Source organism: Camellia sinensis, chromosome 12 (genome assembly GCF_055761805.1).
Source record: "Camellia sinensis isolate YWXY chromosome 12, ASM5576180v1, whole genome shotgun sequence".
NCBI lineage: Eukaryota > Viridiplantae > Streptophyta > Magnoliopsida > Ericales > Theaceae > Camellia > Camellia sinensis.
Window position 1 is genome coordinate 131,959,675 of NC_138972.1, and position 27,460 is coordinate 131,987,134.

General features: G+C 32.0%; 2 protein-coding genes across 3 annotated transcripts; one reads left to right on the plus strand and one right to left on the minus strand.

The window, feature by feature from the left end:
• Positions 1–1,723: 1,723 nt before the first annotated feature.
• LOC114295853 (uncharacterized) lies at positions 1,724–11,371 on the plus strand. 2 transcript variants are annotated; one of them, XM_028240143.2, is made up of 11 exons: positions 1,728–1,994; positions 3,944–4,011; positions 4,914–5,063; positions 6,595–6,620; positions 7,463–7,553; positions 7,888–7,983; positions 8,617–8,685; positions 9,677–9,735; positions 9,815–9,937; positions 10,823–10,894; positions 10,981–11,371. In XM_028240143.2, the coding sequence occupies exons 3-11, from the start codon at positions 5,032–5,034 to the stop codon at positions 11,043–11,045; spliced, it is 633 nt and encodes a 210-aa protein (XP_028095944.1). In that variant the 5' UTR covers positions 1,728–1,994; positions 3,944–4,011; positions 4,914–5,031; the 3' UTR covers positions 11,046–11,371. The 2 variants fall into 2 exon arrangements, with proteins under 2 accessions (XP_028095943.1, XP_028095944.1); XM_028240142.2 differs by lacking the exon at positions 4,914–5,063 and having other exon boundaries at positions 1,724–1,994.
• A 2,134-nt stretch (positions 11,372–13,505) lies between these two features.
• LOC114295845 (putative cinnamyl alcohol dehydrogenase 1) lies at positions 13,506–17,901 on the minus strand. The gene is made up of 5 exons (XM_028240135.2): positions 17,416–17,901; positions 17,031–17,144; positions 15,866–16,093; positions 14,744–15,183; positions 13,506–14,021 (listed from the first exon to the last, which is right to left on the minus strand). Exons 1-5 carry the CDS (start codon positions 17,502–17,504, stop codon positions 13,819–13,821), a joined length of 1,074 nt encoding a protein of 357 aa, XP_028095936.2. The 5' UTR covers positions 17,505–17,901; the 3' UTR covers positions 13,506–13,818.
• Between the last annotated feature and the right edge of the window lie 9,559 nt (positions 17,902–27,460).

Consider the following 27,460-nt stretch of genomic DNA (forward strand, 5'->3'; position numbering starts at 1 on the left):
CTAATTTCAATTTCAACTTTCCACATTTTATATTTTACAATATTCAATTTGGGATTATCATTCAGTATTCTAATAGAAAAAAACATACACAAAATTCATCATAACACTGTAATGGCGACTGTGATTTTGACTTCCGACGCAACAAGAAGTTTAGGCGTTGGCGACGCGTCCTATGACGCCGCATACCGGCTGCGGAGGAGGGTTTGTGAATGCGTTGTTGTACGTGGGCGATTTTGACAGGTTGAGCAAACTTCACCGACTTTTGGATTCTCGACAACAATGGTGGTAGAGGAGGATATAAAGATGATTGTTTTGGAGAAATTTGAAACCCTAGAGTGGAGAGGAAGAGAGAGGGGGGAGAGAGAGAGAAAGAATGAGAGAGTGAGTGTGATTAGGACTGTGCAAAATACCGTCCAATCCGTTAAAATCGCACCGATCCGCATCAATCCGCACTGCTCTAACCGCTAACTGCGATTTAAACTTTAAAATTTATAATCCGCCAACCGAACCGCTCCGCTCCGCCATAGTTAATACATACATATTTGTTAATTTCTAATAAAATATCAATGTAAAAATAAGTGTGAAAGAGATTTAAGATATGAAATTTATTACAAATTAGTGGTTATATATATGAAACATATTATATAAAATTACTTTGTGTTATATATCTAAAAAATATTATACAAATTAGTGTTATATATTATGCAAATGTATGATAATTAGTTAAAATATTGTTCAATCTGCCAATCCGCCAAAACCGCCCAAATCGCAATTTGTCAATCCGCTAACCTGCCATTCGGTTTATAATTTTACTCTCAAACCGTCCGAACCGCACTGCGTACACCTCTAAAGCTCCGTTTGGGAAGTGGGTTGGCTTTTTGATTTTTTTTGCTATTTTAGCCTGGGTTAAAAAGCTTGGTTTGGGAAGGTTTTTTTTGACTTTTGACTCTTTTGACTTTTATGTGAGAGAAGAGTGTAATGATTATGGATTGGATGTGATGTTTTGTTTGTTGTGGCTAAAATAGCCTATTTTATTTTTTGTGACTATTTTAACTCCAAAACCACTTGTCAAACACCACCTTAGTGTGATGTATGAATGTGGGTAAGAGACTTTAGTTTACAAAATAAATATTATAGACATCTCTCGTTACTAAAAGTTTGAAAGGGATGTTAAACTAAATATCTATTTTATCTATTTTAGTTTGGCCATTTTTTTTGTTAGGGGGATGATAATTGATATATATATTTTTGTAATTGATTTAATAATTGTAAAAGAAAAGAAAAGAAATTATAATTTAAATATAACATTTTATCTTATTAATTATTTTAAGGGTAAATTATAAATATATATTCTGAGATTTGATTAAAATACGAATTACCCCATGTGATTTTAAAAATTACATTCCACCCCTTAAGGTTTCTAATTTTATAATAAATCGTCTATTTTATTAATAAATCATTAAGACAATTAACAGTTTTTAAAGATGTTAAAAATATGTTTCAATTAATAATTTAGATAATTTTATTATTGTATAGAAGAATAATTATAAATTTTATTTTTTTAGTTAATTTTGTTAAATAAAAAATTATAATAAGAAGATATTTATAATTTTTTAAATCAAAAAAATAATTTATATTTTAAACAAATTTCAAAAAATATATTTATAATTTACCTGATTTTAATTTATTTTATGTTTATTAATTATTTTAATCCAAACCCAGCCTCCAACAAGGCCATAACATTATTACATTAGCGTTACCGGAAAATAGAGAGAGTGAGAGAGGAGAGAGAGAGAGGAGTCCCCGTTAATATACGCATCGTTACCAGCGAGAGAGAGAGAGGGATAGCTCAGAGCTGTGAAATTCAACAGATCTTCGATCCAAGAATTGTCGAAGAAGAAGAAGAAATGCTGCCCACCGCGTCAAAAGGCCGTACGGCCTCCAACGTTCGAGCCAATCCCGTCTTCCCTCAGTACCTCCGAAGAATCGTCAAGGTTCCAATTCTCCTCTCTCTCTCTCTCTCTCTCTCTCTCTCTCTCTCTATATATATATATATATATGCATACATATATATTTATATATATGGCTATAACAAATTTCAGGAGTCGAACTAGATCTGATCTCCACCTTAATCATTTTTTTAAATATTTAAATTCAGACAAGAATTGAATTTTTTCTCCCTTTTTTTACTGCTAATTTTCCATTACTGACAACACATTATATAGGAAGAAGTGATATATCTATTTGCAGTGCGGTAATCAGCTAAGGGATTCTGATACTGAGTTTAGGAGCTCAATTCTGTGATCTAAATTTTGGGGTTTTGGGGTTTTCTGTAACGTGTGATGCTTTAACTAGTTTTGTGAAGTAATTTAGATCTCCAGGCGGAATTTGAGTGTGTTCATATGATGGAATATCCATGAAAGATTTCTCATTTTTTTTGGTTGTATCTAGTGATGATTAAATGAATTTTTATTGTTAAATTAAAAAACTGTATACGTAAGAGTTTAAATAAAAAGAAAATAAATTATTATCACAAAAAGGCAATTGAATAAGTGGAAAATCTTTGAAGGATTAAAATTAGTATAGCTCAGTACTTGACTGTTAGCCCCTCCCAAACCCAAAAAAAAAATTAGAATTGATGAGGTGATAATTAAAATGGGTGTAATTATGGTGTAGCTTTTGTTGTTTCCTTTGGCGGTATAACTCACCCCTGCTTCACTTTTTAAATAGTATTACCTTGGTGAGAGAGGTTATGCTATGAATAGTGTATGTTGTTACACAAACATTTTAATTTATATATCTTAAAACAGAATATAATGATACATTGAGGAATTTCATCTTTGGAAGGGTGGGAGAACCTATCTTCACTAGATCACTTCAGCATTGTGAATTGGAGACTGTAGGTGAGTTTTTGAACTTCTTTATGGGATTGCAGTTGATAGGAATGGGGTGGATTGGTTGAGGTGGAATCATGGCAGTGAGATATTCTCAGTGAAATCCTATCAATGTCTAGTTTCCATTCCTTCAAAGAGAATTGAAAGTTTGGAGTACCAAGTAAGTGGCAATTTCTATATGGATAATGGATAACTACTTTAGACGCCATTCTTACTATGGATAACTTCTAAGAGAAGAGGCTTCAAACTCAGTTGTTGATTATTTGTGATGTAGTAAAACGAGTAGTGGAGCTTGCTCTTGGCCGTTTTTGAGGTTCAGTGAATGATGCCAACTTCTGTCTTTATGCTCGTAAAGTGTTTGGGGGGAGTGTGCATGGTGAAGAGGAAGAAGAAAGAATGAATGGTGGCACTTTTGTATATCATGTGGTGCTTGTGGCAAGAGAGGAATTGTGCACTTTTGAGGATATGGAGTGGGGGATGCAAAATATAAAGATGTGTTTATTGCACAGTTTTTTTTTTTTGGGTGGAAAGGGTTTATTTAGTTATTTATTTTTTGCGAATCCTCTCTTGCTCTTGTTGATTTTATAGGAGAGCTCAATTTTTGTGTTGAGCTTTTTTAAGTTTTATAGGATTTTTGTAATTATACATGTGTAAAAAGGTTGCACCCCTTTTGACTTTTTTAATAGAATTTTTATTTATTGGAGGAAGAAAAAAAAAAATAAAAAAAATCACCTTGTTTGGTTTAGTTTTTGAAAACTGTTTTTTTGTGTTTTTTTTTAATTTGTGTTTTTTGGTCTTTTAGTGAATGTTTTGTTTGTGAAAAAAATCTGAAAACATTTCACTAAAAACAAAAAAAATGGAAATCTGCTACCTTTTGCCTTCCAATGAATATTTCTGGGTGTTAAAAATTTAATTGAAATCATACACAACTTGTTTTCTCACGTGAAATCTCATGCATTCACATGTATATCAAAAGTGTTCAATTACACCTATTTTTCTTTTTTATTTTCTCCCTTCTTAATTTATTTCTTTCGGCTGGTTATTTGTAGTGGCAACAAATGGATATCGAATATACTTTTTGGCAAATGCTTCATTTGTGCACCTCGCCTAAAGTTGTGTATGTATCCATCCTTTTCTACCTTTTTTATTATTGTTGTTATTTTGGTTTAATTGTATTAGTTGTGGCGGTGGTAGTAGTTATTCTTATTGTGAATGTTTATACATATAAGAGTTGCCTTGTGGATGGTAGAGAGAGAATCAAATCAAATTTTTTTTTTTTTAATCGTTGGGTCAGATTATTGTATCTGTTAGAAAGGTAGCATAATCCTTGGACTCTAAAGTACTGGCTTGTGGTGATCATATAGCATTGACTGGACCACCTTTTACTTTGAATAAGTTACACCAATATGTTGGTTGGACAAGTGCATATCTTGCTCTTTAACGTGAGCAGAATCAAATTTATAAGCCTTTAAAGGCTCAACTTTCGGTTTTGTGTGACCACACTGTCATGTATACTCCATCTTGGTTAGGGATACATATCACCTATCTCAAGTTGTCTAGAATATACTGGTCATCATTATTTAAAGTGAAAAAGTCTGCCATTGGCAACACCTTGTTTACCTGATAGGCTGTTACTTGGGCTTGTGGGTAGTTGCAGGTATCTGGGGTTTACCCTGGTGGGGTGCATCCAAATAGTGGCCGTGTCTTAGAAGGGTTCCACGTTGTCAAAAAAATTAAAATAAAAAAAAAGAGAGAAAAAAAAAGTGAAAAAGTCCGAAGTATGTGTGCTTTGACATACTAAACAGTTTATATCATTCAAATGGATCTTCAAGGAATAGGGTCATGATTTTTGAAACGGATATATATCATTTGGAGGATTTGTGGTCAATAGGTAATGGACCATCTACTTTGGTTATTTATTATGATGTTAGTAAATTCTGAGTAACTGTTTGAAAATTTACAGAGAAAACATTTCAAATCTGTCTAAGCATATTGATTTGATATTGCCCCTTTGTTTAGGTGGCACTGGCACCCGACCATGCCGCCCAATGGCGGGTTTTTATCCACTGTACAACTGCAATGTGCTTGTTATAGTTTTTGTTGAAGAAGATAGACCTCTCTCTAGTCACACTTGCTAATGGAAAATGTGGACTTCATTACCCAATTGAAGTAAGAGGCTGGAGGTCCATTATCTCCATCAACATATATAAGTTCTGTTAGTCTCTAATTTTTATTTATGTCTCCAATTGTTGCCAAATTGAAGAATTGGGCATATTGAGCTACCACTGGAGCTATTTCTCTTTCCCCAAGGTGTATATCTCTGTTATACCGGCATAGGGACCATCTTATTCCGCATGCATAGGGGAGTCGACAACACCAACAACCCCTCCCTCCTCCCTCCCCGTGTTACCCTTTAAAAAAGAAAAAGTTATGAAAAAATGCTTGCCTCGATGTTGGTTTAACATCACTGTTTCACTCTCAGATGATTTCTTTACTGCCATTTAAACAGTGGAAAGCATTGTTTAAGTGATGTAGGTTTACAATATTTTCTATTTTGAATTTTGATTTAATTTTTTAATCAAACTGTAGGATAGAAAAGATTGTAACAGAAGTAATAATAGTTTAATTTTTACCCTCTGTGGTTCGTTTTATTCCTTTGATAGGTTACTGGACTCATTGCAACAGAAATAATAATTAAAAAGTTTTTTTCTTTTTGCTTGTTTATATACTCCCTTCTTGTTCCTTTATAACATACAACATTGTTGAGAATGTTACACCTAAAAAAAAAACATTGTTGACAATGAGAGCTTTTACTAGTGTTTGTTTAGCTATGAAGCATGGGTACTTTGACAAACATGCCTTACTGTACCGCGTACTTATCAGCGTATGGTACTTCGTATGGTATTTTTGCATACGTACTAAGTACACGAAATATGTATCTAAATTTTTTCTTCTTAATTTTTGACGTGCCCAGACGTACCTAGTATATATCCAAGCCATACCGTATCTCGGTCGAAACAATATTTTCTCCTACTACTGAAATAAAATTCCTTTCACTAGACTTATTTTTTATTTTTAGTTTTATGCTTATCATGATTTAAAAATTAGGCTATGGTTTGCAAGTTATTTGGTATAATGACATTTAATTTTGATTTATACCTTTACTTTTGGCATTAAATGTTAATTGTAGGTTAGATCTTAACAAATTAAATCATTTAATTAATTTTTGCATTACTCCAAATTAAAAATAAATATTTTTGTTACAAATGTACCAAGCCATACCTGTACCTTACTTTTTTTTGAATTTTGCGGTATCGGCGTATCCGTATTGTATCAATATTAGTATTCATATTTACCCGTACCCATGCTTCATAGATGTTGAGGTAGCAAAGCTATCCCATTGATTTTTATTTCTAAGTTTATCACCATCAATCTTGAATCTTGAAAGATTTTAAATTTTGTGAGAAGTGATGGGTACTTCATTCTGCAGTTGTAGTTATCGCTTAAGCCATCATTGCTGAATGCAGTTATGGTAATTTCTACTAGGATTGTAAGTTCTTGTTAGGTTACTTTGACCTCTGTTGAATCAAAATCATATGGAGACTCATTCAGTGTTTAACTGAATGTTGTCTGGAGAATTCTAATTGTATTGGTTCTGATTTTTTGCATGTGGAATTATATGACTATACAATGGATGCAGCTATCAGCACACTAAGTACCATAAGCGTAAGTCTGCCTTTGATCTTCTAGCTGTCATTTAGTTTGTTTTGATGAATGCTTTAAAGTGAAATTTTAATATGTTGAAATCCTAACAATTGCAATTAGATGCTTCAAGATAAAATTATTTTAAATGCTTAAATAAAATACAATAGCCAAATCAAACACAAAAACAAGAGTCTCCTCGTTGGAAAGCTCTGACATTGGGCCAACCAAGCAAGATTCTACATGCAAAGTGAGCATGCTCTTTCTTACTGTTAAGTGAAGTTTACTTTTTAAAGCAGGCATTTTTATCCTGTAAAAGTTAGCCTTGAAGAGATTGACTACCTGTAAATTCATTGAAACTGTGAACTTCTTTATAATTTTTCAAATATATACACATATGGTACTATGATTTTATTTAGACTTAATTATAAATATATTTGAATAATGCAAGAGCTAACAGTTCCTACCCATTCTTTTGATAATATCCATCAATATTATTACTTTCGGAAAATTATGGTAAAGTTTTTTTAAAACACTTTGAAATTCGTAATTTAAGCTGAATTTGTAATCTTGTTAGTTTGTCGATTTTGTCTTCTTTGTTTTTTTGCCTAAGTTGGCATAGCTTCTGGTGAGTTAAGTCAAGTCTCTTTTATGCAACTTCTTCACTTGATTTTTGCTTGCACCAGAACTTGAGGATTTAGGTGACAACTCATTTGTCAAACTCTGTGGACTAAATTTTCTGCTTGAGTTTGCTCCTGAGTGTTATGTGTCTCTATAAACTAATTGAATGTGGAAATTCTAATTTTTTTTTTTTTTTTGTATGAGTTGGCATTAAATAGTTTTTCACCCTTTTTTTTTTGTCTCAGAAACTAAGAATCAATGGGCACGTGATGATCCAGCCTTCATTGTAATCTGCAGTTTTCTTTTGGCCGTTTCTACTTTGTCTTATTGTGCTGCGTAAGTTTCCCATATATTCACCAATCATTGCTAATTTCCGTAAAATTGATGTTTAAGAATCACAAAGTACAATAACCCTGGTATGTTTCCTTTAGCCACCGAAATCTGGTTTGCAAGGGAATCCTTGTCAGTTTTAACCATCCAGAGGGATTCGGAAAGTTTAAAGGGTGCTTTATCATCGATCCACTAATTCTTTTCAAATTAAGTTAAATTTGTGACTCAAAATTATCTTTTATTGTACTTTGAGAACTTTCAAATCTGATTTATCCAATTTGTTATATAAGCATTTCCGTGCTAATTTTTATCCCGTTTTGCTGTCTTATATGCATTTCAGGTATGACCATAGCACAACACATGCAGTTTTTGTCATTATTTCAGTATTGCTCATTCATTTTTTACTTATCGGAGTAGTTCTGGCCACATGCTGCTGGTAAGAGCCACGACTAATATAAAATACTTGATTACTGCCTTATAATTGGAGGTACTCTTGTATTGTAGTTAACTACACCAACATAGTCACATTACTCAATGCCAGAGCCAAAATTGTGGGTTTCTAGGAGGGGTAAACTAGGTATTAGGATTTAGGCCTAACCTTGATACTGTTTGCACATGTTCATGCATTATATATAATTGTAAACTATTATGACGCGTTTTCCTTTAATCGAAAAGAAAGAATTTTATGACAAGAGAGAAAATTACCAATTTGTTTGTGGACTGGTAAGAAAAAAAAATTCTGACAAAAGAAAAAATTGCAAGTTTAGGGCCTCTTCTGACGAGGAGGGCATACCTTCACCTTACACCATGCCCAGAACGGAAACAAAGCAACAATTTTGATAAATCACATCCCAGTAGCTAAAGAAAACCTTATGAAAATAAATTCACTTGAACCTTGAATTTTATCAGCTATACAAGGTCATTCAAGCTTCCAGTGTACTGACAGATTCCACTAATTTTATCAGCAAGTGAAGGGGGAGTAGAGTACATCAATGCCAATACCACACATAATGCTATCCTTATCCTTGTAGTCATTCTGAAAAAATTCTGTTTGCCAATGTGTATGCAGGTTCCTGACAAATAATTATCTTCGAGAGGAAGCTCCAAATAGTCATGTGGTGGAGCAACGAGTTGAATGGCAAGTTCAGAACTTTTAACTTCCCATGTTCAGAGTTTTTGTTGAAGTTCAAATGAACCTTTTTCTTGTCACTTTTATGCTTGTCTTTGTGTGGGTTTCAGTAATGCAAACTGACTAATGGCAACCCATATCTGTGACAATTTTTAGTTTTAGTTATTTATCAAAAAAATAAAAAATAATAAAAAAAAATCACTTTGTTTGGTTCTAGTTTTCAAAAAATTCTACTCTTTTTTTTTTTTTTTTTTTTTTGTATTTTAATGTTTTCAGTGAATTTTTTTTTAATATTTTAAACATTTTTTTTTTCATTTTTAGACACACCTAACATAAATACACTTAAAAAGTATAATATTTGTGAAAAAAATATTTTAAAAATACACTAAATACCAAAAAATACAATAAGAATATGAAAATTCAGTACATTTTTTTTTATATTTTTATTAATTTTTAAAAATATTTTTTCACAAATATTTTACTATTTAGATACATCTAAATAAGGTGCATCTAAAAAAGTAAAACATTTGTTTAAAATTTAAAAAATATTCACTAAAAACAAAAAAATACGAAAAATGAAAGATACAATTTTCAGAAAACTGAATTTAGAGAAGTGAAACCAAGCACATTGAATAGTCTTAGGCGGTGTTTGGGAAGTTTGTTTTTTGGTTTTTTTTTACTAAAAGATAAATTGGTTACAAAACCAAAAAAAACAAATCCAAACAAAATATCACATCAAACCCCATAATCATTTTATTTTTTCTCTCACAAACATTAAATCCAACCACAAAAAAACCTAACTATCTTCCCAAACACAATTTTTTTTTTCTCTAATAATATCCTACAACTAAAAAAATCAACAAAAAAACCCACTTCCCAAACACCCACTTAGTTTATTAACATGAATTATCTTGCTTTATTTGAGCATTTCTGTTCTAATGATTTTATTTATTTATTTTTTTTGTGCTGATTCACTTTGTTTGGGTCACCCCTCCTGAAGGCTGTATGCTTTTGATGTACACTGCAACTCTTTCTTCCCGATGTTCGTCATGCTTTATGGTAATTGTTGCTTGCACCTGTTTTTTCAATTGCAATTTGTGCACCAGAATGTTACTGATGTCTTTAAATTTTGTGGCAGTGATACATTATTTTCTATCACCACTTCTGGTTGCTCATGGTTTCATCCCAGTTTTGCTATCAAATTTGCTTTTTATGGTGGCTGCATCGTACTATCATTACCTTAACTTCTTAGGTTATGATGGTAAGTTCAATTTAATCTCGCATGATATTGCTTCCTTTATAAATGAAATGAGGAATACTTGGGTTTGTATGATTGGATTGAGCATTCCCATGTACATTTGGCATGGCAAGCATGTGAATTTAGAAGTTCCGTGATGGGTTCTGTTACTTTTACATTCTAAAAATCCCAGTGAGATTATGCTAGTCGATTGACATGTAATTTTCAGTTTTCATTTTAATTTTTAATTTTTTTAATTTAATTTTGCTGACAAAAAGAATACATGCTTTTATTTATTTGGACCGAAATTTATCATGGCTACTTCATTGACAAGGATCCTCAAACATGGCTACAAACAGTGTCTTTTATCCATAGAGAAGCCTGACAACTGTATGGTGAATATGATCTAGACTTGGCTAGTATGGTTAGGGTGCAGATGTTGAAAGATCTGAATTTCATTTGTATAAACACACATTAATGTGTACTAATTGGGCGTTGTAAAAAACTTGTGACAATATTCAAGTTCGAATCTCAATTTGACAGATCCAACCCAAACCTTACAGAGTTCAAATTCAATAATATCCCTGGAAATCCAAATTGATCAGTCTAGACAAATATAAAGAATAAGGATTTAACATACAAGTTAATACTAGAGTTATATCAAATTATATATAGCTTGTTATATCCTCACAACATACAGTGATTGGATCTTAATCAAATTGAATATATATGTAGATTTGAGTTCGATTCTGTTATAGCTGGATCTCTTCAACTGGATTCTGATTTGAACCAAACGCTCTAAATTTTTGCCACCAGATTTGGATTCAGGATTGGATATTGATTCTCAACCACTGCCCTGTTTGGTTTATTTTACTGATGGCCTTTCTCATCTTGTATTTCCTTCTGCAGTATTGCCCTTTCTAGAGCGAACCACTTTTTTCTTGTATCCCATTGGCGTTGTCATTGTCCTTTCACCTATCTGTGAGTGTTACATGCTAGCCCTGATTCTGTTTTTCACTTTGTGAATTGTCACCACGGAAAATCATCTTCTTGTTTTACTTTTGCAGTGATTTTGAGTGGTTTCAATCCGTCAAGATACTTCATGAACATGTACTTCAGTCAATGGCAATGATTCACCATGGCTAATGCAGGAACACAAGATGGCACATATAATGATGACGTGGGGGTGGAATTAGTTGAGACAGTGCAGGAACGCAAATAGGCTTTAGTGAATGTATGATTGGTTCTCTTATCCGTGTAAACGGAAAGCAAGATGACCATGCGGTTTGTTGTTATTGTCTATAGTCCTTTTAATTGCTGCGAACGAAAATCCAAAACAAAGTGATGTCGTAGGCCTAAATTGTTTTTCCCTGTGGCCGAGAAAATCAATCAAGTAGTTTGTTGAATGTAATGATTTTGCCTCTTCTCATCAAATATATATTTTTTCTCTTTCGTTTTTCACCCATTTAGGAAAGATTAAAGTCTTACTATCCCAGTTAGAAAATTTTTAACTCTCAGATCAACCTTTAAATGCCATGGTTTATTTTGGTATTTACATTGTCTTTCATTTTACAATTTATGCTTTGGACTGAACCAATTTTTGATGAGACCATAAAGCTGGTATTGCTTTATGTTAGTACCCAAATCTTGCTAAACGGCCCAGCTAAGCTGTCAGGTTGAGAATTTGTTTGTTTGTTAGTTTTTGTTTTCGTTTGTGTGTATATACATATATAATATATTGCATTGCTATGGCAATTGTATCTTAAGGTAGTGTTTGGTTCACGTAGAATGGAATGATCATTTTAAAATGTTTATTCTCACATTTGGTTCACTAAAAAATTATAGAAATGCATTACACATGAAATTATCATTTACCATTGTAATATTGTGTTTGGTTTACTGAAATGAAAATGAAAATGAAAATGAAAATAAAAATGGAATGGAATGGAATGTTTATCCTTTAGCCTCCTGATGAATGACCATTCACTTATAATGGTAAATGATAATTCTATTATAAAGTGTGTTTTTTTAATCATTTTTTAGTGAAACAAATGCGATAATGGATATTATAATGAAATGATCATTCTATCTTACTTTTATTTCAATGAATCAAACAAAAATAATGATTTCATAAGAAAGGCTATAAAATTTAACCAATCTGTTTTCATTCCAATAATTTTACTACCTTCTTATTTTCATTTTAACAAGCTCAAGGAACATGGCTCCCACCGAATGGTAGTTAATTAGGCTAATTCAATTAGTTAATCATGTACATTAGGGTTTAAATTCCGACTATGGACAAAAATTGATACTTTTTTTTTCTTATTTTGTTAAGTTGATTATTGGCCTTCCATAATTGTTAAATTATAATTAACCATATGTAATTATTTACATAATTGTAAATAATTTTTTTTTAATTAACCAAAAAAATAAAAAAATAAGATAAACGAATGGTTCTAAAAATGCGTGTTACAAAAGAAAGTAGGACATACATATTAGATATTATTTAAAATTTGATTATTATAATATTATTGTTTTGGCTGACTCAAAATTCTGAATCCGATGATGGAGGAGGAAATGACAATTTGTGGTTGGGTTGGGAGGGGCCATCCCATCATCATGTTGTCCATGTATAGATGCTTTGTTTGAAAAGTTGTTCTGCACAAGTGGTTATCCAAAATAATAAAAATAAATAAATTCAAAGGTTGGTGGAAGAGAAAGTGAAAGGTGACACTGTGTTGTTGATGATTCATACCTAAAATTTCAATTTTTTCCACTGAGTGCTATGAGTGGATCCATCTAGGGTTGATGATGATTCATACCTTAAGGTTGGTGGAAGAGAGTGAAAGGTAACAATGGGTCCATTACTATTTTCTTTAATTTAGAAAGCAAAATTGCATATAAAAATCTTTTGGATTTGCTTGGGTAGCATTTTTCTATAATAATATTATAATGTGAAGAGAGTTGGTGAGAATTTCCCGTCTCCAGTAAGGTTATTTTATTTAGCTGATATTTTATTAAGGGTCCTATCAATTAAAGATTAAATAATGCTAACAAAATTTGAACAATAGTACACATTTTATATGCTTATCAATTACCGTCCATTGTTGCCAGTGACTTCTTATATTTATTACCGTCAACTCGTTGAAAAAATTACTGAAGAATACGGACAACATGAACAAATAAATAGATAGATAAATAATAATACTAACAATAACAATAATATAATCTTCCAAAAAAATAGATAAATAGGGGCTATCGTCTCAAAATTTTAAATTTGAATTTATTGTTGGGTGTCTCATTTTATTTGTCAACATAATGAATTTCACTTGGTTACGTATATATCTCCAATACATCAAAAAAAAAAAAAAAAAAATACAAATAAAACAAAATAATAAAAATAAATCATCATTGCTTGATCTAAACTCACCAACCATGCATTGCAAAAGGTGTGAAAACTTCAATATCAATTACATTTTGTACTGGGTCTTCAATGTAGCCCCTGTTTTGATGGAGACAAGTGATCCAAAACACACCATGGAAAAAGATGTGAATTCTGAAGTACTATACAGTCAAAGAACAAGGAAGAGGCTTCCATTAATCAACCATGTTTGGTATCTTTCATTTTCATTCTCAAAGCCCAATAGCATAGATCACAACAACAAAAACAAAAACAAAAACAAAATATTAATAATGTTATCTAAAATATTACATCATCACCACCACCACCACCTCATTTGTCTTATTGAGAAAGAAAGGACACATAGCTCTCATTCCTCATTAGAAGATTTAAAAATTCATCACAAAGTTTGAAACTCACATAATCGGCCACAACCCATGAGGTGAGTCGTGTCCAGTTCTATAATAAGTATTGCGTGTTCTTAAACTTTTTCAAATTAGGGTTTTTACTGATCAAGTTTGCTGGCAACAACATCGACGACAAATCTGTATCGGACATCATTCTTCTCAAGCCGCTCAACAGCGGTGTTGATGTAATCCATCTTCACCACTTCGATCTGAGAAGTAAGACCCTTTTCTCTGCAGAACTCAAGCACCTCCTCTGTCTCCTTCATGCTCCCTATGAAGCTCCCTGTTATGATCTTCCTCCCTTCATTCAAAATTCAAACAAAACAAAAACCCACCATCATTTACCACAATCCCACTCCAAAAATCTCATTATTCACTCAATTTTTGGGGAAAGCATACATTTTTGTTCAATTTTATACAATTAGTGAAGATAAAAGATGTAAATTTATAGCAAACTAAGAAAGATGGAAAAAAATACAATTAACCCTATATTTTTTCAATATAACATCTTTTTTGGGTGGCTTGTGATGTTCTAAATTAACGCACTTTCTAACTTTTTATAAAAAAAAAATGTGTAGAATAGTAGAGAAAGTGAGAAAAAAAAATAAAGAAGAGATGTTGATACATGTGATCCAAATAAGCATATACAAAAACGGTACATTTTTTTAATGCATGCCAAACAAGCACTTAAGACTAAAGCCACTAAAAACTAAACTAATGCAACGGTGTGTAAATATTGAAATAAATACAGATAAATATATATTTTACTTCAAAATATATGACTATTATTTTTTTATTCATATGACTTACAAATTACAAATTGCCGTTAAAAATAACCAAACGATTATGTGAACTAAAAAAAAGATGTCAGTGTAATTATGTCAAAAAGCATAGAATAATTATTTTCTCTCTAAATCTCATGAGAGGTAAGTGCAATTTACCCTAAATTAAATTTGAACAAGTGCAAATACATTCATGTTTATATTATATGAGAGAGAGAGAGAGAGAGAGAGTGGGGCTCACCAAGCATGACCACAGGGGTGAGAAATTGGAGTGGAGTGTTAATAACACCCGTCAAGATCAACTTCCCATCAAGCTTCAACAAAGAAAGGTATGGCTCAAGTGGGTGGAACACTGGCACCGTGTCGATTATGTAATCCAGTGAGTCAGCGATTTCTTGCATCCGAGTCGCGTCAGAGCTAATCACGTAATCGTCTGCACCGAGGTCTTCCAGAGCCTCCTCTCTCTTCCTATCAGATGAGCTTATCACTGTCACGTGATGTCCCATAGCCTTTGCTATCTTCACCCCCATGTGTCCCACCCCACCCAGGCCCAATATGCCTCCTCTCAGCCCACTCTCTTTCAGCCCAAAGTGAACCATTGGGCTGTACACTGTCACCCCGGCGCATAGTAGTGGCGCCGCCTGTTCTACTGCCATCCCTTCTGGAATGTGCACCACAAACCTACCCACCAAAAAAATCAAAATCATTGGAAATTATTTAGTATTAAATAACCTAAATTTTAAATTTTATTTGAACAAATATTGAAAATAATAACTAGAGAAAGTCTATCAATAGATAAATGGATAAAATTTTGTTCATATAAATATTCGGCATTCTATTCTGTAATTAATTTGCATCAAAAGAGTGGTGATTGAGAATTCTAAAAATAGAGGTAGCAATGAGAAAAAATTAAAAAAAAACTAAAACATCACATTAATGATGGGCCCATTCATTGAAACTTTTTTAGAGCCCTTAATTTAAAACTCTCAAACATTTTTGTTATTGTAAAACCCTTTTAAATTTATGTAACTATAAAAGCAAATGTTCCTTATACATTTTTAATGTGATTCATCTTTAAAAAAATAAAATGAAATTAATTTGAAGGGTAAGTATGTCCTTTTAGTGTATTTAGATAATGGTAATTATATAATTACATAAACATGACATTCAATTTGTGAAAATTTTCATAGAAAAATCACTCTTTAAAGTAACCGAATTTTTTAAAGAACATGTGCACAAGAATTTTGGTGCAATGTGGCTTGAATGAAAAGATCTTGGGTATTCGCAGGAAAACGGGTTTAATTGTATGCATCGCAGACACATGATGAAGCATGGAGGTTAAATTGGGGAAGCGTTAGATTACTTTTGATCAGTGACCATGGAGCCAGCAAAGCCACCTTGGGTGGGTTTACCATCGGTGTAGATATCATTGTAGGACCAGATCTTCTTGTTGCAGTATTGCTCTTTGTCTGATTTGCAAGGTCTACAGTTTCTGCAGCATCCAACGATGCATCCAACTCCCACTGTGTCTCCTATCTTGAACTTGCTCACATTGGATCCCACCTCTATCACTTCACCAACCACTTCATGCCTTAAGTTACAAAAATAAAACCAAACGTTATTATAGATAAACAAATGTAGAACTTTTTGGGTGATTAGATTATTTAGAATATATATTAATAATATTTGATTAACTTAATTTTTTAAATAAAATCTTTTTTTATGGATAGTACAAAATAAATGGTGAGCTCACTGGACACGAGGATTTTTTTAAAAAAATATTAATTTATTAATAAAATTAGATTATAATTAAGATATCGTTTGACAAGTAATTTTTTTAGCTAAAAAGTTATTAATAAGATAAAAAAACCAACAACTTATATAAAAAAATCAAAAAAAAATTTCTCCCTAATTTTTACATAACTTTTCGTAAAAAACTTATAAATCATTCCAAACATACTAATTTTTTTATATTATATTTTAGCAAAAAAAATTAAAAAATTACTTAAAAAAACTATTCCCAAATGAGGCCTTAGTCGTCATTGCTTCTATCAACTCTAATCCAAAAAAAAAATAAAACTCTAATCCTCAACTATTCTCCACCATATTTTGTAAGGTGGGACTACATCTGCACGGGCCCAAATCCAAGGTCTGCCACAAGAGGCCCTTATGCTCCCTAAATACTTTTTATTTCTTATTCCTTTTTTGAATTTATATATATATATATATATATATATTTTTTTTTTGAGTTATGTATGCTTGACATGTGAAGTAAAAATTATTTTAATTATAAAAAGATAAAATAAATTAAAAATTAATAAAATAAAATATTATATTTAAATTATAATTATTTTATTTCTTTTTTTAAAAATTAAAAAAATGAAAAAATTCATCCAGAGATTTTTTAACATAAATTAAAACAGTTAAAAAGCTAAAAAAAATCAAAATCACTTTCCAAACCAACACACTATTATATACAGAGAGAAAGAGAGATGGGGCGAGAGAGAGAGAGAGAGAGAGAGAAATACCCAGGAACCATGGGGTAATTGGACATGCCAAGATCATTCTTGATCTGATGAATATCAGAATGGCAGATTCCACAACAAATCACCTTGATGAAAACATCTTCCGGACCAGTGTTCCTAACATATATATAGCCACACACATATACTTTTTCATATCAGGGATTTGATGAGAAAGATGATCAGTGCATGCAATATACATCAATCACATAAAATTAAAAAAACAAAAAACAAAAAACAAAAAATAAATGGAAAGATCGATCTGTTTCCAAATCACTTTGTCCTAATACAGTTTCAACGATTATGTCTCAAAATTCTTATATCTGGAGATTCTCATCAGAATACACAACAAAGAAAGTGAGAAATTCGACAAGAGAAGGACTTGGATTACCTGAGAGTGTAAGTATAAGGAGAGAGTACCCCAGAAGGGTCTGTTGCAGCCCATCCTGTTGTTGTTCTTTCGTCCTCCAAGCTACCCATCTGCTCTTACTTTGCCAAGAAAAGTTGCGTCTAGAGGAAGAGAGAGAAAAAGAGGGTCTGTTGGGTAGCAAGAGAGAAGAGACCACTGCTTACTTAAAACAGAGAGACCACTGCTTCATATATGTACAAAGGAAAGGAGGAGGACACTGTTGTTAAAGAAGAAAATTATTAAATATTTCGAGAGTTTTATTAGAATTATTTATTTGGTATTATTTCCATTGCTTATCACTATTACCGAAATCACCATTGACTAAGATCTCCTCCGGTCACCACATCGGTATTCGGTAACCTTCTAACCATTATTATTATTATTATTATTATTATTATTTTAGAATCATTTTCGATTATCATTATTTTTAATTCTCGATATTCATCTTCAATCACCACCAACTACTTCGGTCCTGTTTGGTAGAGCTGTGGGAAAGTGCTTATAACTTATGCCTAAACAGCTTATAGCTTATAACTTTCAGCTTAAGCTGATTTCCAGCTTATTCTTAAAGCATCTCCTGCCCCACTTAAAGAATAAGCTGTTTTCTGACTTCCACAAAGCTATAAGCTATAAGCTATAAGCTAAACCAAACATATCAAAATAGCTTAAATTAAGCTGAAAGCTGAAATAAGTTGAAATTAAGCGGTACCAAACAGGACCTTCGTAGAGTTGACAATCACCTCCCAACAAACACCTTCGTCTATCATTTGTAACAGCCAATAATCACATTTTACGGGGCCATCCATTTCCCTTTCTTTTTTTAAAAAATACAAATTTAAAATACATGTACCAAATATGTTTACGTTCTTTTTCTTTTTTTTTTTTTTTTTTTTGATAAAAATATATATAAACGTATTTAGAATTTTTTGTAAATTAAAAAAAAAAAAACTACAAACGCTACCAAATAACACTCAGTACTGTCATTTTTTTGCCTCGTAGTCGTAGCATGCCTCTAATTTTTTAATTTTTTTAATTAATTTAATTTTAAATCTAAGTAAAAAACTTAATTTGATATAAATTATTCCAATCATTTTATCACATTTTTATCAAAATCTTTTTAAATTTTTTTTTCTTATCTCAAATTTTCCTTTTCATCAAAATTAATAGGAAAAAAAAAATCTAAATAATGCTTCATATTTTAAATTTTTCATCAAATTTAAATTTGATCAGTTTTCAATTTGAATTATTTCAAAATTTTCATCAATTTGATTGAATGAACATTTGATGAAAGAATTAAAAAAAAATTGAACAGTTTTTTGTCAATTTTTTTTTTTAGATTAAAAAGAAAATATTCATTGTAAAATCGATAAAAGATCAAATAATTAGACGGAAGAAAATGTGAATGATTAGACATACTCTTAATTACTTAATAACAATGAATAAGAATGTTTTGGTTATAAATTTTTTATTACTCTTATATAATTGATATAAAAAAATTGTTAGATAATGTCTCAATGGGACCACATAATTAAATGTGGTGTTATCATTTTTAAGAAGTCTACAATTTAAGTGATTCAATTTAGTTAATAGGCTTAAGGGTATATGTGTTATGAACCTAATGTGTAGATACTAGTTGTATAATTTCTATTTCTATGAGGGGCAGAAATAGAAATTAAAACATATTGGTTAAAGTTGGTTTTCATTCCTTTTGAACTTTCACAACCTTTCAGTTTTGAAAACCAATAAATAGAAATTAAAACCAATAATGGTTAAAGTTGGTTTTCATTCCTTTTGAACTTCCACAACCTTTCAGTTTTGAAAACCAATTACAACCTTTAAAAGGTTATGGTCCCTAAGTGGAAAAGAACACTGCCATTTTTCTTTCTAAATCCTCTCAAGGAGAAACATAAGGCACCAAAGGGGAAAGGATTAGAAGGCAATAACATAATCAATAACAAAGAGTTCATTGATAATCACACTTCCGTTTAACCGTTCATCAATGGATTCAGGTATGTCATTTTGTCTTGATTTCTTGATAATACACATGGTAAATGATCCAAAGTGTAAGGTTTATATTCTGAAATTTATGTTAACAAAAACTACATAAGTAATGATCCTATGAGTTTATAAAATAATAACAAATTTAAATTTGTTCACATATTTTAAGAGCATGTAAACAAAATATAAAGCCTATGTTTGAGATATGGGTTGATTTTTTTATTTTTTGGCTATTGGGATTAAAAAATCTTAATTGGGATAAGTTTTTTGACTTTTATGGGAAAAAAATGAAATGATTATGATTTGGATGCGATATTTTATCTTATTAGCTTTTTAATCTATTTTAGATTGTTTTGAAAATATGGTTAAAAGTTAATTTTTTTAATTTTTTTGACTTTTTAAAAAAATATGTAAAAAAATGTGACAGATAATGTGACTAAAAATTAGTAAAATGCTCTCAAAATAGCCGTTTGTCTTTTTATGATTAAAATAATAAAAAAAGTTAATGCCAAACATATCCAAAATATAATTGGTTTAAAATTGTAAACTCCTCATCTAAAAAAATTATTAGCTTCATCTAAAATGATAAATTATATATTTTGAATCAATCAAAACTTATATGTATTAAAATTTTAATAATGTCCGAATAAAATCGAAATCGAATAAACTAATGAAAGAAATAAAAGAAAGATAAGAGAAAGCTGGACACCTAAATAAAAGTGACATTTCAGCTAAAGGACAAGGCATGGGGTAGGCAGGCCAGCATCTTCCATATATACTTTGCCTCCGTTTGGGAAGTGGGTTGGCTTTTTAGTTTTTTGGCTTTTTTGGCTATTTTAGTCTGGGCTAAAAAGTTTGGTTTGGGAAGGGCTTTTTGACTTTTTGGCTTTTTTGATTTTTTTTGTGAGAGAAGAGTGTAATGATTATGGGTTGAATGTGATGTTTTGTTTGTTGTGGCTAAAATAGCCTGTTTTGTCTTTTGTGACTATTTTAGCCCCAACCCAACTTGCCAAACACTCTCTCCCCAATTCCATATCTTGTCTCATAATGGACGACTTTAAATAATAGCTTTAAACCAAAAAAAAAGCGAAAAAAATCGGTCTAGGGTCTCCCTCTCACTTTTCGTAATGAAAGAAATTTATAAAAGTATTTTTTGATGTCTAAGATTCCTAAACATATATCAGAGAAATTTTAATCCTTTATACTATCTTCATCATCTGACCCGCGTCGATGACCACCTCCGTGAAAACGCAGAGGCCACCATGGACGTCCCCTCCGACCATATTCCTTACCTGAAGAAAGCCTTCGACAGACTCGAGATTGTGGTTGGCTGGCTTCCTTCAAGCTTCCGCACCTGATTGGATCATTTACGACTTTGCTCCTCACTGGTTGCCCCTTATCGCCACCAAACTCGGCATGGATGATGATGATAAGGACAGAGTCGATCCAGCGATTACCGAGTCGAGCTGGACATTCGGTGCTGACTTGGACAGTGTTTACTTCTTCGGCAACGATAGAGACAACAGTATACTAAGCGAATTTGGTTGGAATCTTCGACCCGAGTCGGCTGTTAGACGAAGCTTTGCATTTGTGTAGAAAATGAAGTCAGGTATGAGGATCTGGTTTTGCATGGTATTTTTTGAATAGAGAAGATGGCCAGTGATGCCATTTGCTAGGTTCTCCTCCTCCTGGTAAGAGACTAGTCATGTTTGAGGTTTGATTACTCAGATTTTCTTCAACGAGAAATTATTTGGTGGATTAAGCAAGCTCCTGGATTTTCTCTGGATTGTGGAGTCTAGAGAAATTCTCTGGATTGAGAGAATTTCTCTGGAAATATGTTTGGGAATTTTCTCTGGGTTGTGGAGTCCAGAGAAATTCTCTGGGTGAGAGAATCTCTGAAAATAAAGGGCAATGTACTTGATTGACTTTGGGTTACCAGTTGATTGAGATGATGACAATGACTTGGCAAATGGTCATGATCCGGTGCTGAAGAAGTTGCAGAACTCTCCCATTAATGGAAGACTGAAGCGGAAATTTAGGCCACGAATTGGATACGAAACACAATGATAGAAAGAATTTTGAATTTTGTGCTTTCAGAGACCCTGTTTTATTTGTTGGACATCTTTCAAAAAAATATGTGTTGATCGTAGACAAACCATGGATGGAAGTGGTTAAAACTTTTGATGCCCCACCTGTTCACAGACATATTCATGGGACATAACTGTTTGTTGAAGGTGGTTTTCTAACAGCTTAGGTGGAAGAGAGAGAGTTCAAATGTAGGAGTTGAAGATCCCATTTGTCTGAGAATTTCTCTGGGTCTGGGGAGGCCAAAGAAATTCAAAATTTCTCTGGACCAATTTTCTCTGACTTGAATTTTCTCCGAACCAATTTTCTCTGGATTGATGTTGAGGGACCTTAGACATCATGAAAATATTTGATATCCTTTATACTATAAAATCATAATATCATAGACCTTAAAAAAAATACTCTAAAAAAAAAAAGAAATCAAAAACAAAAAGCCCTAAAACATAAAGGTTGTCAAAAAAATTGTGAAGGTTGGTAAATGCTAACAAAAAGAATTTAAATAGCCACACACATCTGATAAATAAATAAATAAATAAACCACATATGAAAACAAAAACAAAAAATTGTAATCAAACTGAATCTAAGATTATTAAGAAGAATATTGTTATTGGTAGAGCTTTGTTCAGCATTGCCTCTTTCAACTATCAAAGTTTATATATGTCCTTTTATTTTGTCAATTAATTTTGAATTTGGTGCATTCAATAATTTCAACATCCAATTACATTTGAATTTTGAATGATAATTTAAAATTAAGAGATATTTTGAAAAAATGATTAAAAATTACTTTTTAATTTTTTTTATAAAAAAATAAATAAATAAAAAATAAAAAAATAACTTTTAATTCACTTCGCAAAATAATTATAAGCTGACATTGAGTATCTTTCTATCTCTCATCTCGTTGTCAACTCACATGTGATCGAGCGCGTCCACCCATTGCAAATTGCCAATTGACGGACTTAAAAATTAGGTAACATCAATAATGCTTGGGACCCCCTTTTGGGGTCACCCCCTCACCCCCTTTGTCACGTGGCGGGTGGTGATTGGAGGAGCAGGAAAAAAAAGAAAAAGAAAAAGAAAAGGTAACCAATGAGAGAGAGAGGGGGTCAAAGGGGTGGAGAAAAAAGGGGGATGAATCATTGTTGAAAAAACTAATATCTATTTTGTATTTGGTAAAAATATTATTTTTGAAAGTTTCAAGTCATATAGAAAAAAAAAAATATACTGCAAAAGAAAAGTCTTATCAAAACCAACTTTCTTGTTGGTATTGTTGTAAATAAGACAATAAATGAAGTAGGACTTAACGTGAGGAGTGGGCTATGGTTCCATCAATTAAAAAGAGAAAATGCTATATGTCCTTAAGTTTTTATAAAATGAATGATTAAACCTCTTACATAGTTGTGGGGTTCACAAAAAAGTAGATTTTACATTCACGTGAGAGGTTTGATCATTCATTTTGTAAATTTTTTTATATCTCTAGCATTACTTATTAAAAAGTTATGGTTTCATCAATTAAAAAGTGCACATTTATGTATTTTCATTTACTTTCTTTTATTTTATTTTGTTAAAATTAGAATTTACCCATTTTGTAGAGTTTTCTTGGTTGCATTACTCTTTAAAAACTCAACATAATCAGAAGAATTTTAAGTATTTGATTCTTGAAATATATTTCGAAACATTGTTCATAGTATTTTGGCTATTATTAAATCTTTTTGTACAAAATCACATGAAAAATAAAAATGAGTAAAATTTTATCAAAACAACTCAAAATAATTGACTTATATTTGTCTTTTGTAAATTTTTTTGAAATAAATTTTTAATTTTTGCACTTTTAATCATTTATTTGAGACGGATCTAAAAACAAAAAATAAAAAACTATTTCAAAAAAGGGGGATGCACTAATAAATTCCAAATTAATAACTTATACACTGTTTAGTCCTAAAAGTTTTCTTATAGACTGAAAGGTCCCATTACAATGTTTCAAACATCAGATTAATGTTTCGAACATTAGATTTCGAACATCAGATTAATGTTTCAAACATTAGATTGATGTGTAAATGGGACTAAATGGAGCATAAGAAAATTTTTAAGACTAAATGGTTTAACTTTTCAGAAACTAGGAATTATGGGTAAATTTTCTTTCAAAAAATTCGCTAAAAATAAAAATAAATCAAACTAAAAAAAACAAACTCTCAATCAATCATTTTTAAACGTCACGTGCAATTAGCGTGCTAGTAAAAGATGACATGAGTGGTACGTCATGGTTTCGTCACTACTCAACCGTTTGATTGGTCGCCGTGTCACTGAATGGGCAAATGAAAATGCAAGAGCAACAACTGTCTCCACCTATTTCAAGAATTATTTATTCATCACTATAACTAAAAAGGGTGATAATTGAGACCCACCAATCACCACTCCCACTATCTCTACAAACACGTGATGGGTGGTGTTTGGAGAAGAAGAAAAAGAAAGAAAAAAAAAAAAAAAAAATTAATTAGGTGAAGAGGGAGTCAAGAGAGTTGGAAAAAAAGGAAGTCCAAATCATTATTGAACTAAAAAGGATAATGATTGAGACCTCTCCAATCATCACACACCATCCCCGCATAGTAACTTTCTTTTCATGTTTTTAGTATCAATTTTTTTATTTTTTTATTTTGGTGAAAAAATTTCAGATAACTCTTGTTTGAGTGTGACATGAAAATGAGCTGGAAACCATTTTATGTTGATTTGTTGACACATAAACTTATTAATATATATATATTGTTTGGTTGGCACATAAATCTGCTTGGTTTTTAAAAGATTGTTTGGTTTGTTTTTGGAAGAGTTGTTTTTGAAAAAAAATTTCAAATTTTTGTTTGGTTTGTGATTTTTCTCAAAAAAATTTTAAAATCACTTTCTTTCTCTTACACATCAATCAATCACTTTTTCTCTATCATCTCTCCTTCTCAATCACTGTTTCTTTCACATACATCTACTCAATTATAACAAAATATCAAATCATCCCTAACTTCAAAACTACTTTCAAAATATACAACCAAACAAACCAAAAAAATTTCTAAACTCTGTCCCCAAATTTTTTTTTGAAAATCACTTTCTCAAAAGCAAACCAAACACACCCTTTGAATTTTGAATTTTTCGTATTTTATTATTTTTAATATTTTTTTAATGTTTTAGTTCAACTTTTTGTTTTTTTAGATGTACTTAATTTAAATGTACTGTATTAAAAAATTAAAATATTTGTGAAGAAATCTAAAAAGAATTTGATAAATAAAAAAATACAAAAAAAATACTGATTTTAATATTTTTATTTTTTATTTAGTGAGTTTTAAAATATTTTTTCACATTATTTTTTATACTTTTTAAATGTATCTAGATTAAGTGAATTTAAAAAATAAAAATAAAAAATTATTTAAAATATGAAAAGAACTCACTAAAAATAAAAAAATACTAATTGAAAATTAAAAAATTATTTTTGAAAAATTCAAGACCAAACAGAATTGATATATCATGTTTCAAAAAATAATTTTATGGAATTATTAATTGGTCTATGTCAATGATGAACACCGGCTATTTTTTTTTCCTTCTCTTTATGTTACATCTGGTTTTATTTTTTAGCCTCCGTTTGGGAAGTGGGTTGGCTTTTTGGCTTTTTGGCTATTTTAGCCTGGGCTATTTTAGCCTGGTTTGGGAAGGGCTTTTTGACTTTTTGGCTTTTTTGACTTTTTTTGTGAGAGAGGATTGTAATGATTATGGGTTGGATTTGATGTTTTATTTTTTGTGGCTAAAATAGCCTATTTTGTTTTTTGTGACTATTTTAGTCAAAAAAGCCTGGGCTTTTTCTTGCCAAACGGAGGCTTAGTCTACTTTAATTATTTTGAGTAATAGTGCAATCTTATCCCTTATGTTGAAAACGTGTCACATAGTTTGAGTGATAATGGATTTTTTTAATACATATATATTATAATAATGTAGACAACAATAATATGTTAAAAATGTGAGGCGTTAGGGTTATAGTGGGTTTAAAGCGTTTGTCTCCCATTAACCAAAAAAAGAGTTGAATAATAATTAATGGAACATTTGAGATTTACACTTTCAATTACTTTTGAAAGGTCTCATTATGTGTATTTATATATATTTTATTCATAAGTTTTTCTTTAAATACCAATTTAGTTTTTATTGGATGAAGACTTGACAAGAGGTTGGATACTGATATACCTTTTGACATCATTTACATAAAATAATTCTCTGAGATTAAAATGTATAATTTTAAGATTGATAGACCAAAGTTTTTATCATGTTTTTATTTTTATTTTTTAATCATCCATGTTGGCCCTTAACTTAAAAAATGTCTAAAAAAAAGCAGAAAATGCAGAAGCATGTGACAACCCATTTGGCCTTTCAGCTGCTTCGTAGACGAAGTGATTATCTTAACCTTACAGACATAATTGCCCATAAAATTATATTAACTACTTGAGAGTATTACAAAGTGATGATAATGGGCAACATGTTACTCATCATGAGCTGGTTCATCCTAGTAGTCCCAACATATGGGCTCTTTTGCCCCCTAGCTGTGGGCAAAAATTAATCAAGTCTTGGTATTAGGTCCAATGCGATGCTCAATTTGAGGTTGAGCTAGGTTGGACCTCAGACTTATGGCCAACACTTGCTCCGAAGCAAGACAATCATACGATCTGGGCCCAATGTACGAATGTCACTCCAAAGTGGGCCGAGCAACATGGTGGACCTCCTGGACGGGCAGCCAACCACTCCGAAGTAGGTTGAGTAACATGTTAAACTTCCTGGATGGACAGACAACCACTCCGAAGTGGGCTGAGCAACATGTAGGACCTCCTGGTTAGACAACCATTCTAGAGTAGGCCAACTCAAAGAAGGCCAATTCACTAAAGATCTTTCTTGGGCCCACAAGAAACAAACTACTCTGCTCCTCTCCTTCTGTATGAACAAAACGTGGCGACATGGAGGTGCAGAGGGACAAGGTGCATATATGACAGACCTGCATTTGAATGACATGCGGAGTGGTCGTCCTCCTCCAATGAGAGATGTCCGCTAATGAGACAAACAAAACAGACCTGCACCCGAGTGTCAGGCGGAGTGGTCTTTCTCCTCCAATGGGAGACGACCACGAATAAGACACATTGGACAGATAGCGGAGAGAGAAGGACTTGAACGACAAATAACCTTCTCCTATAAAAGATGAACACTATTCACTCTCAAGGGATCCAAAAATCCATACACTCAACATATATACACTCTTTGTATTCTCTCTTCTTCCTCTCCCTAAGTCCCTGGCTTTACCATCGGAGGGGTTTCCGACCAAACTCTGGTTGGGCAGCCTCACCGTTTGTTATTTTGTGCAAATCTTCAATTCCCAAAGCCTGCTGTTCATCCACGAAGTTCAACCCTTCTTCATAGTGCAGAAATCACCCCCGTACAATTGGCGCCGTTTGTGGGAAAACCACAGATTGCTTCGTGACGAACTCCAGCGATGAGAATCGAAAATACACCCCATTCTGGACTAGCAGAGAGGACTCCAATGACGGAGAGAACCAAAGATGACGGTCCAGCATTCCCTAGAAGGCATGAAGACCTTGCAGACCTTAACAAATAGACTACCGATGTAGTAGAGCAACGTCATGTCATCGTCGGTGAGTCACCCCAACATAGCTCCCTTGATAGAGACAACCATGACCAAAGGGAGAGAGTACCACACTGTTCTATGACAAGCTTTGGTGAGGGGAACGAAAGAGATACCTTTGTTGCCACTGTGGAGAAGGACTCTGTTGACAGAGAAGACAAAGGATAACAAATTAACAGTTTGAAGAGTGCCGAAAAACCAGATCTGCACCGACAGATGAAGTCTAGACATGGCGTACACCACTGTACTATTGTTTAGTCATTCTAATGCCTCATTCTAAAGGACTCTGAT